The following is a 13,889-nucleotide window of genomic DNA, read 5'->3' as shown; positions in this document are numbered from 1 at the left end:
AACATTAATAGTGTTACGCATATATTTACTCTTGAAAAGGAAGGGGAACCTGAACTTTCAATTTGGATAGGAAGATTATTAAGCGTTAATAAACTTTTCAAAGACAGACATCTTATGAACGCAACACCATTTCTCGGTATCACCACCCCTTAACACAACGCATGGGATGCACGTGCACAACGAAGTATCCCCATACACATGCATGGGGTGTCATTCCTGATTCTGACGTCATTCAAGAAGGTCGATAAATCACTGTAGAGCGATTACTGTACAAACAACTATGGTCATAAGGAAGTGCTAATGTGGCGATGCACTCTCAAAGCATTCATTGCTATCATATCAACATTGATTGACTCCGATATAACTCAATTATTTTTCAATCATAAATTGAAATATGTGAATGAATGTATATATCCAGATATGACATATGATATATATCCAGATATGACATATGATATATATCCAGATGTGACGCATGATACCCACCAGGAGACTAATTGTAACGTTAACATCAGAGAATAGTGGAGGTGTGCCAGAGTCCGTGGCCCGCACCGATACAACAACCTGGCTAGTGTCACTGTTCATGAGAGGAACGACCACGGAGAGGACACCGGTGACACCATCCACGGCGAAGTGGGAGTCGAGGCCGATGGGGTAGGTCCAGCTGATGCTGTACCTCACCTGGGCATTGACTCCAATGTCAGCGTCTGTGGCCTTTGGAGGATAAGGTTAATATATGTATACTATTAGCGTTGGTGTTGCGCTGTTTAAATCGCTTTTAAGCGTTAGACCGCCACCGTGGTGAAGTGGTTAGAGCGTCCGCCCGGGAGTGCGGAAGGTCGCGGGTTCGATCCCCGACCGCGTCATACCAAAAGACGTTAAAATATGGTACTTAATGGCTACAACAAGGACTGGTCGGCTCGGAGTCAGTATAATGTGTCTGAGTGTGGTATTCATGCTTAACTGTGGCGCGGGATCTCAGTGGGCTAGCACTATAAAACCAGCTTCAGTCTGGGCTAGTTAAAGCAGCCGCACATACACATACACACGCATGCACGTCGTCATATGAGCGAAATATTCTCAAGCACGACGTTAAACCCAATTTCACTCACCCCACCTCACCTTTTAAGCGTTAACTTTGATTATGAAAAACATATTTTATTCCAGTTTGCTATTATATGAACTATATACACACACATATTCCTTGAGAACCTAAAAATATTTTTTCTGAAGATGTTTCCACTTTTGTTGTCTCTGACTGAAAATACGCTTAGTAAAATCACTGAGTACTGCTATACTAGTTTCGTGAGGGAACTGAAGAGGAAGTAAATGTAGACAATGTCATCATAGTAAAGGTAGAAAGACGTAAAAGGTATGTAATTTGTATTGAGGAAAATGTCCTTTTTGCATCCACGTATTCATTTCCATAACTTTTATTATAGATGCTTGTTGGCGATAAAAAGGTGTCCAGATAAAAACGTGACTGCATTAATCGGTCACTGGTAGATTTAACAACATGTAGAAACAAAATATCGTTAGTTTTAAACTATGAACGAACAGCTAACATGAACTTGCGCACAATACCTTGCATTTGGTAAACTCACCGATACAATAATGGGTCTACTAAAGGCGGTTTCATTTTCTTTCAAATACTCGTCGTAGTCTCTTCTGAATACCGGTGCATTATCGTTGACGTCCGTGATGCTGACAGTGAGCTCAGCAGTGTCCTTCAATCCTCCGGGGTCTGTGGCCTCCACCGATATGTAGTACACAGACTTGGTCTCTCTGTCCAGCTGGTCAGAGGCCACAGTTACGAGACCAGAGGAATGAATGGAGAACCTTGAACAGAGATGTTGCAGAAACGAATATATTCAGATACAAATGTGTAGCATATTAATATTCTCATGTACACTGTTGAAAAAAAAGAAACGGACAGGCGTTTTCAGCATTTCATTTCGATATATTTTGACAGCAGTCGTCATTTGTCATATGGTTGAATCCCGTTAATCGTGTCGTGGTTGTTTGTGCACTGCGCATAAACGCATCCCAAAATGTTTCTCTAAATGTTTGGCATAGAAAATGATACATGGAAAGTGCATGCAGAAAAAAGTTTTCCACGTAATGCACGTGCAATGTGTCGGAAACAATAGTATAGACATTGATATATAAAAGGCCAAACCAAACTCATCTTTTAATTACACAATTAACGACTAAACAAAGATAAAAATGCCAAGGTTGAATGCCACTGACCGAAATATCGCCATTGAACAATTGGAAGCAGGACAGTTCCAGTCTGCCGTTGCAAGACTCCAACGTCCAAAACACACCCTATCTCGATTATGGCATCGATATATCCGGTTCGATTCGACCTAAGATCGTCAAAGAAGTGGAAGACCAAGAGTGGCCACTCCTGCTCAGTACCGATTCATCCGGGTGTTTCTCCTAAGTCACCGATTTGCTACAGCAACGAACATTGCAGGACAGGTGCCTGAAGGATTTCCGACCAAACCATCAGAAATCGTCTGAGAGAAGTGACAATTCAAACACATCGACCGAACATTGGACCTGTCCTGACGCGACTACACAGGCAACAATGTGTCCAATGGTGCAACAGGGTACAGGCATGGTACCTGGGGAACTGGGGACGCGTTTGGTTCGGTGAGGAATCGCGTTTCCTCCTGCAACGACGAACGTCAACAAGACCGTTTTGCGCAAAACTGCGTTCGAAAGGAGGACAGATTTGGTGGAGACAGCTTCAAGGTGTGGGGGATCACGTCCTACAAGGGTAGATCAGAGCTAGTGGTGGTTCAAGGCAATTTTACAGCAAATTGCTACATAGCCCAAATCCTGCGACCTCAACAAATTGTTAACCGCCAGAGGGAGCTGTTTCAACCTGACAACACTCAACCCCACATAGCTCGTGTAACAGGTGCCTATCTCGCCACAGCAAACGTCAATGTCCTTCCCTGGCCTTCCAAATCGCCTGATTTGAACCCTATCGAGCCTTATGGGACGGACTTGATCGACGCGTCAACATCGTCGCCGTTGTCCCCAGACATTTGCAGAGGTTTGCCAACGCGTTGCAGGAGGAATGGCGAAGAATTCCTCAAGCAAAAATCAGACGACTTAATACGTTTAATACATTTCCTTATTTTTAGCCTTTTGAAGAGTTTATTAATATGCATACATCTATACGCACATGATGCAAACCAACAATCTACCAGTTAACACGTACAATAAATACATGCAATACATTCAATGCATACAAATAATATATACGTTATATACAGTACATACAGGAAATAATGCGATAAACATATACAAGAAAAATATACCGTATATACCACACATACACACGTACAAGAGATCAGGAGACGGAAGAGATCCAGACACACAATAGATCAGGAGGCACAAGACATCAAAAGACAAAAAGAGCTTGGGAGACTCAAGAGAACGATAGACACAAGATATCAAGAGACACAAAGAGATCGTGAGACACAAGCGCCCGGGAGGCTCAAAGAGATCGACAGACACAAGAGATCAGGAGACACAAGACATTAAGACGAACAAGAAATCAAGAGACCCAAGATATCAGGAGACAAGAAGATATCAAGACGAACAAGATATTAAGAGACACAAGAGATCAGGAGACAGAAGAGATTCAGACTCACAAGAGATCAGGGGACACAAGAGGTCGGGAGGCACAAGAGATCAGGAGACACAAGATATCAAGACGAGCAAGAGATCGTGAGACACAAACATATTGTGGAGTAACAATCAAGGTAGGTTGTTACTCGCTGGTAGCATGTGAATATTTCACTAATGCGAAAACTATGCGTTCAAACACACAATTACATGGATGCTTACATTCCGTCGCCATCCCGTAGTGCATAAGATACAAATCCGAAGTTCGGCAGATCCCTGTCTATAGCCTGAAAAGAGTAGCATTGACAGAATGAACTGAAATACGTGTCACAGTATTGATATTCTTTGTTTCACGTTACAGAACACATGTGTGACAGTGGTTTTACTTTAGAATTATATCCTTTTCAAGGATCCGCTGATCGGGGAGTCCAATTCCCGAATTATGATAAGTCGTTTGCAACATACGTGGGTGCCATTTTGTACAGTTCGTCTTGTTTATCACAATACTAAGAAATGCCCAAACTATACTCAAAGGCAAAGGTTTGTCTTATAATGTATTTTACTATTCTTTATTTTACACTTAATCCATCACCCAACAGGGCCCTGTCAGTGGTTGCATGCGTTTTCGTGCTTTCAAGAAGTCCGAAGAAAATAGGCATAAAATATGCCCTTTAAAAGGGTGGGTCTAAAGCTCGAATCATTGTCACCAAAGCCATTGTGTAGACGTCAACGGGTCCGAAAAACACAAATTTGGAAGAATCTGCTTGCATTTCTCTATGCTACGTCTCTACTGAAAAGGAATGATGGCGAGCCACTGGAATGCTTGAAACAGCAGTTTAACGTGCATAGGAACACCGTACACCGCTTGTGGAAACGTTATCAGACCGTCCCCGATCGCGATGTGGCCGTCCACCTGTTACCACGCAACAGGTTCTGCGATAAAGATTCCTACCAGCCACACTGACAGCCCAAACAGTTTCTTGTGTCAGTAGCATATCGACAAGGACCATTCGTCGGACACGGAATACGTGCTAGACGTCCTGCCAGACGACAAATTCTGACATTACGTCACCAACGTCTACGACTGCAGTGGTGCAGGTAACATCTGCGATGGAGAACACGTGGATGGCGACATGTTCTCTTCACTGACGAGTCCAGATTCTTCCTGCATCAAGATGAAGGCCGAACCCGAGTTTACCGGCGACGTGGTGAGCATTATATTAGGAACTGTGTCCTTCAGGTCGATTGTTTTGGCCTCAGTAGAATGATGGTTTGGGATTGGATAACGATTGCTGGACGTACACCTTTGCTTGCCACCAATGGACATTTAACGAGTCTCAGGTACAGAGACCAATTTATTTATCCAGTCGTCATACCATCTCTCCAGCAGAATGGTCCAGGAATGATCTTCCAGCAGGGCAATGCCAGACCTCCTTTCGCCAGCGGGGTTCAGCCATTCTTGGCGCAGTCAACGGTCAACCCTGGTTCGATAAATCCCAGATCTGTCCCTTATCGACTACGTCTGGCACGTAATGGGGAGGATAACATAAACATATCAGTTGTTAATTCACATATCTTACTTCAAGTCAATCACAATAACTTTTGCCTTTGAGTATATATGACAGCGGAACGTACAAAAACAGTAATGACAAACGACTGATTGATGTCATGACATCACATTCCGTCTTGGTCATGACAAATGTAGAGGTAGAGGTGGTGTGGCCAGTATTGGTTTAGAACTGGTTAACACGGTACATATGCCGTCACTGTTACGACAGATGTCTAGACAGTACAACCCTCCCGGACAGAGGCAGTGTGGTTGGAATTAAATGTTACATGGTTACAAATACCTTGACGCTGATGACAGATGTGGAGACGCTGCTACCCTCCTGGACAGATGCTGTAGGCAGTGTGCGTGAAGTTACATGTTACATTGTTACAAATACCTTGACGCTGATGACAGATGTGGAGACGCTGCTACCCTCCTGGACAGATGATGTAGGCAGTGTGCGTGAAGTTACATGTTACATTGTTACAAATACCTTGACGCTGATGACAGATGTGGAGACGCTGCTACCCTCCCGGACAGATGCGCTGTATTCTGACACGGTAAAGTTGGGAATGTTGTCATTCTGATTTGTTATATTCAGCTGAATGGTGGTAGATGCACTGTTTCTCTCTCGTGTGGAGGTTTCATTGGCCCAAGCCTGGATATTTACAGGGTAAAGATGATTTGCTCAAAGAATAGAATCATAATGATATTGTAGTGGAGCCTCATTGTATACCGGGAGAATGTAATACATCTATGAAGAGTGTATCATCCACTCCACTACCAATAATCTCAAGGAAGTAACATACATTTCTATGCTGGTGATATGTGTAAATATAAAGTCTGTTATATTGTCTAGCATAAAACGCAGCGCCAGTCAACACTGATCATAATGTTTAATAACGATCAGCTGAAACTGTGCAAAACTCGTTAGAGAAATGAATACGTTACCTCTATATAAAGTATAACAACCCGAGACCTATCTATTATGAGGATGTAGATGATGATTTGGCTTACATGGGTGTCACTCCTTAACTGTTTCAGTGTTCCATTTCAACACCACTCCAATGTCACGTAGGAGAGCTAATATGTTGTAGCTCGCAACACGTCAATGCTATAAAAGACACCATGGTTTTATTTGCGTAGCTATGTACGTTGTGTTACCGTCAGTGTAATGCTCTGTCTCTGTTCATAATCCAGGACGATGTTATCCTTCACTCTGATCAGCAGGTTTGTGGACCCCTGGACAGTGGACGGGACAATCTCGAAGTACATCGATGAATATGAATCCAGTGTCAGCGATAGCTTGGCGTTGTCCCCCTTTATGATAAGAAATATGCATGATATTATTCAGATACAACAGTGGTCATACAATTACAGTCTATTGGTGTGATATCTAGACAGGTGGAACCTGTTAAGTCTAATGTCATTTATTTATTAAGGCAAACATTGTTTATGAAAAAGGCAACACTCAGATTGTATCAGTTATGGCATTGTATGTGTGGTTAGTTGTTTAACGCCGCACTCAGCAATATCCATTGCAAATAGTATAACAGGGAATGCATATTCAGTGTACGTAATTTGATGGACAATAGAATCAGCCTGCTCAATTCACTGCTATTAGAATTGGAAACATATCAGACAAAGAATATCTTGAACTTTTACGGATAATAGCTTTGTTACTTATTGATGAGGTGGTGAGGTTTTTCCAACCTCTAAATGGCATTTATTAATATTCATGTGCATATATAACACAATATTTAAAAACACAATTACTTATCATAAGGCAATAAACCCGTGAAGATCCGGGTTAGAATTGGTCTTCAGTAGCACGGGCTTGTCGTAAGAGGTGACTAACCGGTGTTATGTTTTTGTAATTTGTAATATCACATTGATCAAGTGATAGTTTTTATGGGTCACAACTTTCCAGGTTGTAAATGCATAATGACTTGATGATGATGTATGTTTGTATCTGCATTATATCATAGTAATTTTGAAAGATGTTCCTCGTGTTAATCATAGTATTACATGTCATCTTAATATGTTATGTTAGTTATTTTGCTATGATTGTACAAGAAGGTTTCTGTGAACATTTCTTTTCCTTAAGGGGGAGAGTGTTATGATAGTGTGTTTTTTTTTAATTTGTAATACCACATTAATTAAGTGATAGTTATTATGGGTCACAATGTTAAATGTTTTGAGCGTGGATTTTGTCTCGCATCTCGCATCATAAATGTTCAATGGCAGTAGTATTTTTAGCGGTACGCCTTTTGAGATAGCGCTTTAGAGTTGCCTCCCTTGGCTGACTTGTTTATCTTGTTGTCTCTCGTCATGCCGTGGAATTTTCCATAACATTCTGAGAGGATATGATTGAGCCTAGCTTTGCTAGAATGCTCGAGAACTGTGTAAGAGCTATATAAAGGCTGGTTGTTGAGTTCTGCGACGGGACTATCACATGACTGGATTTATACACATCTGTCTGCCATCGTCAAGTTGATCAACGCATCAAGACCGACTGTGCTTGTCTATTCAACTGCTGTCAGTGTAAACAACCTTCAATCAGTATATCTGTCCTCACTGTAAATGCCAAGACTCTGGTGAGTTAATATCTTATATTTGTGACCCTATAATTTAGATTTGTGACTCAATTGCATTGTACTGGAAATCTGTATTGTCATTCATTGTAGCTTGCTCATTGTTTGTTCAATATATTATTGAATATTTTAGACTTGTCTGTGTTCTATTTTGCTGGTTCAAAGGGGACTCTTAAACCGTTGGTCACGGCAAATTATTAACCGTAACACAGGATAGGGTGGTCTGGCTCGCTGACTTGGTTGACACATGTCATCGTATCCCAATTGAGTTGATTGATGATTGATGATCAATGTATTGTCTGGTCCAAACTCGATAATTTACAGACCGCCGCCATATAGCTGGAATATTGCTGAGTGCGGCATAAAACAACAAACAAACAAAGCGGAAATAAAACAAACAGTCGTCTGCCACCCAGTAATGATATTTTCGGTACATATCCAATTAATTATTACATATTTTACACTTTAGAAATGAAAACCGACAAATGTATTTCTTTTATACTACAGACATTATACTCAACTCTACACACTTAGCTTGTGTTAATATCCATGCTAATATATATGAACACTCAAATGGACAAATAAAGAATTGAGAACAAAAATAATATATAAATATACAATCGTTCTTATCTCCTTTAAGGTGTCAATGAAGGCACAGAAGAAGCGTCCATCGGCTTTACATAAGTACTTAGAGCATAATGACTGTAGTATAAAGATATTGTCTATTGTTGAGTAGGAGTTGCAAAAGCCTGCTTGGGATTCCGAGACTTAAGAAAGCCTTCGATTTTGTTGATAGAAAAAAGTTATTATTTCAGTTTCACACCAAAGGTTGTAAGGGTAAAACATGTTATGTTCTTAAAAGTATGTATTTATCAGTGAAGGCATGTGTTCGAACATCAGAAGGCAAAACAGCTATTTTCTACAAACATGGGTGTTAGACAAGGCTGTATGCTCAGCCCCATTTGGTTTACATTTTCATAAATTAACTCGTGCTAGACATGTTCAAAGATTGTAACCATGGTATTTTTGTAACGCAAGAAATTGAGGATCTTTTACTTTCACTGATGACATTATTACTTTGGCTTTTGTGTAAATGGTTTACAAAAGCAATTAGATATTTTTGACAAATTTTGTCAGAAATGGGGATTTCAAGTTAATATGGACAAGCGTAATGTCATTGTGTTTCGAAATGTTGGTATAAGTACACAGCATGAAAGGTGGACAATTGGTAAAGTAAATTTAAAGTCTGCTACTTATTATAAAGATTTGGGTTAAACATGTTCCTCTGCTTTTACACGGACTAAGGCATGCTCAAGCTATTTCAATCTTTCCAATAAAAAGTCAAAATTGCTCCCATGTTGTCATATGGTGCTGAAATGTGGGGTGTAAAATATCATAATTTAATTGAACAAAATTCATCTGCCTTTTTAAAACGGTTTTTGAGGGTAAGGAACTTCGTATCTCATAAAGCTGTTTTGGGTGAAGTTGGGCGGAATGTTAACCATTACACAGTTGCGTGTTGTTAAATATTGGATGAAGTTAATTAGAATAAGAAATTATCGCTACCCTCACCAGTGTTATAAAATATTAACAGTAATGGATGAAAGTGGAAAATGTATACGTAGTTGGGTGTCTGATTTAAGAATGTTATTATTTACACATGGGTTTTTCTTATGTGTGGATAAGCCAAGATGTTGGCAATGTTTCGTCATTCTTAAATATTTTCTCTCAACGTCTGAAAGACATATCTTTTCAAACAATTTAAGATATTATAGTAATTTAAATTCACTTTTAGAGAAAGAAATGTATATGTACATTCTCCATTTGAATGATCTTTAATCAGACCATTTTGTAAATTTGGAATTTCTTTACACAACCTTAGAGTTAACAATTATCGGAAATCTAAAGATAACGATTTGAGTAATTCATTTTGTAAATAATGTAATATCTCGGCGTTTGTCTGTGAGAAATATTCAGCTATTCGTAAAAAATGTACCATTCGTACCACAAAAATGTAGGCATATTTTTAGACATGTATTTAATTTACACGTCTAACGTGACGTCACTGTCAGGTGATACTTAAAGGAATTTAAATAACTTCATTGTACTCTAGAACATGAGGCCCTTACACTGAATACATTCTGTTCTGTTCCTTTAAGGTGTTTATGCATCCACATCTGTTGGTAGTTCGGGACTAAAGTGGCGATCTTGATGAAGACCATCATATTCCACACGTATATATTCTTGTAAAACTAAAAAGCTTTACCATTCATACATTTCTATTTCTATTTATCTATTCATATAGCGCCGAGTTCAAGCTAGGCTGCTAAGGGGCGCTTTGTTTGCTTTTTCCCTCCATCACTGGAAGTCAATCTCAACGGCACATCGTATTATCAATTTCAACACCCTGAGGCGTATACGATTCTTGCAGCCATTTAGGTGTACCAAGTTAATGTGGCTTTCCAATCCTTACGAGGTACTCATTCACAGCTTTGTGGACTGGGACACATACATTTATGTAGTCACAGTACTTTGTCCACGTTTACTGCACATTGCTGTACCCACAACTAAGTGTTTTCGCGTATTCATGTGGCCACCATATGGTCTTTTACCAACGGATTCTTGGGTTCTTTTCAGTGTACGGGGTTGTGTACTGTACACTAAGGGTTGTGATAACACTGAAAGAGTCTGCACACAAAACTGATTCCAATTATTTTTACACCCGGTCACAGGTGGGCTCGATTCCGGCACCTCAAGCTCTCTGGATCACTAGCTTGGCGCCTTAGACAGCTCGCACACCATGCCAGCGCCAACCATCGCCCACACATTTCCTGTTCAGGGTGATCATTACAGGTTTGATATTACTTCGTTCTGCAAGTTTGTCAGGACATTTGTCCACAAAATATCCCTTTGTGTAGCTTACAACTTCACATTAAAAAATCCGCTGACTTAGAGCAAACCGTAAAATGACTGACCTTGATTTAGAAGTTCGAAACGGATATTGAGGATATCTTATCATAATGTCCAGCATACTATAAGTAGAATATGTATAGGCATTGTGACTCATAGTGTCCCCAAACCTGGTCCAAATCCTCTACATGTACTGGTTGTGTCGTGAAGGTGATGGGTATCCCTGCCGGCATGTTTTCCTGGATGGTAGCCTCGTAGTGGGAGCTGCTAAACGTGGGAGAGTTGTCGTTCTTGTCCTTGATTGTCACCGTCACCGTGTCGTTGGCGGTAGCACCGAATGTACCCGAGGACGTCACCTCCACAGCCTTAACCACAGAGAGACATGTTTTATATGTTGTATCAAATAGTCCTTATATATATTATGGACATGAAAATATGTCTGCACACATACCAAAACTAGGGATTCGAAACCACACTTCCGGTGTATCAAGATAATGCCTAAACATCGGACTAGCTTACCAAACGGAACGATGAGTGAGAAAATGCAGTAAACAACACAGAGTGGTACATATATATACAAAGCCAAATTAATGGGAATGGACTTATTGTAGCCGTGGTGACTTGGACTTAATCAATGGTGACCTCAATGCAAATAGGACGTCGGTTCCTTATGGCCGATGAAAACACCGATGCATCTGTGCATACCGGGCCTCATGATCACTAAATAAAATATAATTATTCATGACTTAAGCTTTCACCTGGACATTGATAACACAGATCCCGTTGTTCTGGAGAACTGTCCCGCTGTCTCTGTCCGCATCCTTGATCAGGTCAATGGTTCCATTTGTTGGGTTGATGTTGAAATATCCAGGACATGTGCCTACAATATTTCATGAGGACATATCAACACTGTACGAGCATACCTTCTTCAAGATTTTCATCTACTTCATCTGCTCAAAAATATGAAACATAAATACCATCTGTGATCCTGTAGGTGATGTTGTTCGGATTGCCTCTGTCTCTGTCAAGTGCTGAGATGGTCACGACTTTGCTGTTCTGTGAAAACAGGATTTTGTATAATGTTTTACAATACTGTTCTCTGATACTTGGCAATGGTGTTCTTGTCTAGTTATGACTAGTTGTTTAGCAGCTACTGGTGTATAATACAAACATCCTCACCACAGCATGGTCCTCCCAGATATCAGGTAAGTAAGGCCCGCCAGTAAAGTATGGTGGACTATCCTGGACATCTGTTACGGTCACAAACACCTGGGCCTCGCTGGTCAGGCCTCCTCCATCCTGGCAAGGGGGATATACATGGTGAGTGAACGGTTCGTTAACTGTTACACATATGGGCACATATTTTGTCACAGTAACGTGTACAGCCAAGAACACGAATCTGAGTTGCGACAAGCCTTTCCGAATTGTACAGGTCAAGCTGTCTCTGTTGCAACCACAGAACGAAACAAAATGCAATCCCGCACTATAACACAATAGTTCCACTGAAGTGACCGTTAATTCCGCTGAGTATACAAAACGGTCTCCAGCTAATTATGCAGTTCGTGAGCGACGACTGATTGGGTGGTCAGGCTCGCTGACTGATTGTGAGTCATCGTATCACGTCAGTGTTGGAAGGTGCTCATGATATTAATCATGGACTTGTCCAGTTAGACCGTTTCCAGCTGGAATGTTTCTTTCTAAGATAAGCGTCAATCAAGTAATGCCGAAGTAGTGTTCGCAAAGAAGATGAACATGCCCCTGGTATCATTCGTCATGCGACCCGTGAAGATCCGAGATTTATTGCTCTTCAACAACCCAAGCTTGTCGTTAGAGACGACGAACGGTATCGGGTGGTCAGACTCGCCGACTTTGTTGCCACATGTAATCGTATCCAAATTGCGTAGATCGATTATCATGTTGTTAATCACTGGAGTAGGTGGCCAAGAGCGCGCCGATTGCAGCGTTAAACAACAAAGCACCCATTCATTCGTCATGCGTCATTGTCAGAACCCAGAAACGCTACCACCGTTAAGGTTCAACAAACAGTTCTCTCTGAAATGTAAGTAATACATTACTTTCAAATCACAAGGTTACACTTGTGGATGCATCATGTAGGTTGTTTGTAGCTCTCAAGACCTGCAATAAGTAGGGAACAACACCAGTAGAACCAAACAGTTGATATTGTCACATACTTACAGTGGCAACAATTGTAAACTGATAGAAACTGAGTGTTTCGTAGTCCAGGCCTCCAATCAGTGTCACGTCCCCCGCCCTGGATACTCTAAACTTGCTTCTGTAATCCGCATGTGATGTCTGAACATGTGAAAAATGAGTAGCTTTGTTATGCAAGTACAAAAACACGCATATAAGAAGTGAAAACTTTAACTATTCATTCATTCATTCATTCATTCATTCATTCATTCATTCATTCATTCCACTGATCTGACTCCATTACTCTATAGCGTGTACTCAGCGAAGGTTCACCCAAATGCTTCATTATACTGTGAGAACGTGCTTCTGCTGGATATTGGATATATGGCTAGACTAGCATGTACCTTCATGGTGTAGTTAACTAAACCCCCTATCCCTGTGTCTGGATCAGTACTTCTGGCTATTAAGATGACAGTGTTGATGGGTTCATTCTGAAATGAGCAAGTTATCTACATGCATAATCCACAACGATTGTGAGTATGGGAACATACATTTTGAAATGACTCCATCAGCTCAGAAACTTCGTCATGTGACTCATTAATCGGCATTTTGGAGAAGAGTAAAAGAAAAAAACCCTGGCGTTCATAAAAATAATGAATATTGCTCGATTCAGGTAGTATCTTTTAACCCAGTAAATACAGACGAGTACAACAAAAGTTATACAACCTCTGGGACAGAGACGGAGTAGGGCAGCCCCAGGAACCGTGGGTGGACGTCATCGACGTCTGTGATGATGACTATCACGTTTTGACGGACTCCGTCCTTCACACCATTGAACATACAAGTGTTAATATTGTAACGCTTTAAGTTTTAAATTTTATGATTCAAATAACCTGAAATTCTGAGTGAAAGTACGGCAGTTAAATTTCTAGTATATAAATGAAATCTAGAGTGCTAACACGTGTTCTGGCTAACTATTAACATACATTTGACAAACAAGTACATGTTTTGCAAGTATGTTTGTATATGCTAGTTTTGAC

At 40.6% G+C, this 13,889-nt stretch overlaps 1 protein-coding gene across 2 annotated transcripts in view; it reads right to left on the bottom strand.

Annotated features, from left to right (window-relative positions):
• The window catches only part of LOC124269056 (cadherin-related family member 1-like), an 89,801-nt gene that overhangs the window by 36,656 nt on the left and 39,256 nt on the right, over positions 1 to 13,889 (bottom strand). For both annotated transcript variants that reach the window (XM_046704073.1, XM_046704074.1), the window contains 10 exons: positions 13,576 to 13,671; positions 13,254 to 13,340; positions 12,895 to 13,011; positions 11,878 to 11,997; positions 11,676 to 11,754; positions 11,457 to 11,578; positions 10,869 to 11,063; positions 6,359 to 6,514; positions 5,688 to 5,852; positions 3,868 to 3,932 (listed from right to left, as the gene is read on the bottom strand). In XM_046704073.1, the coding sequence (XP_046560029.1) occupies positions 3,868 to 3,932; positions 5,688 to 5,852; positions 6,359 to 6,514; positions 10,869 to 11,063; positions 11,457 to 11,578; positions 11,676 to 11,754; positions 11,878 to 11,997; positions 12,895 to 13,011; positions 13,254 to 13,340; positions 13,576 to 13,671 (1,202 nt within the window). The remainder of the gene's footprint in view (positions 1 to 3,867; positions 3,933 to 5,687; positions 5,853 to 6,358; positions 6,515 to 10,868; positions 11,064 to 11,456; positions 11,579 to 11,675; positions 11,755 to 11,877; positions 11,998 to 12,894; positions 13,012 to 13,253; positions 13,341 to 13,575; positions 13,672 to 13,889) is intronic.

Source organism: Haliotis rubra, unplaced genomic scaffold (genome assembly GCF_003918875.1).
Source record: "Haliotis rubra isolate DU_JTF1 unplaced genomic scaffold, ASM391887v1 Scf1415, whole genome shotgun sequence".
NCBI classification, from domain to species: Eukaryota; Metazoa; Mollusca; class Gastropoda; order Lepetellida; family Haliotidae; genus Haliotis; species Haliotis rubra.
Note: the sequence above shows the minus strand (reverse complement) of the source record. Positions and strands in the feature narration are given on the sequence as shown.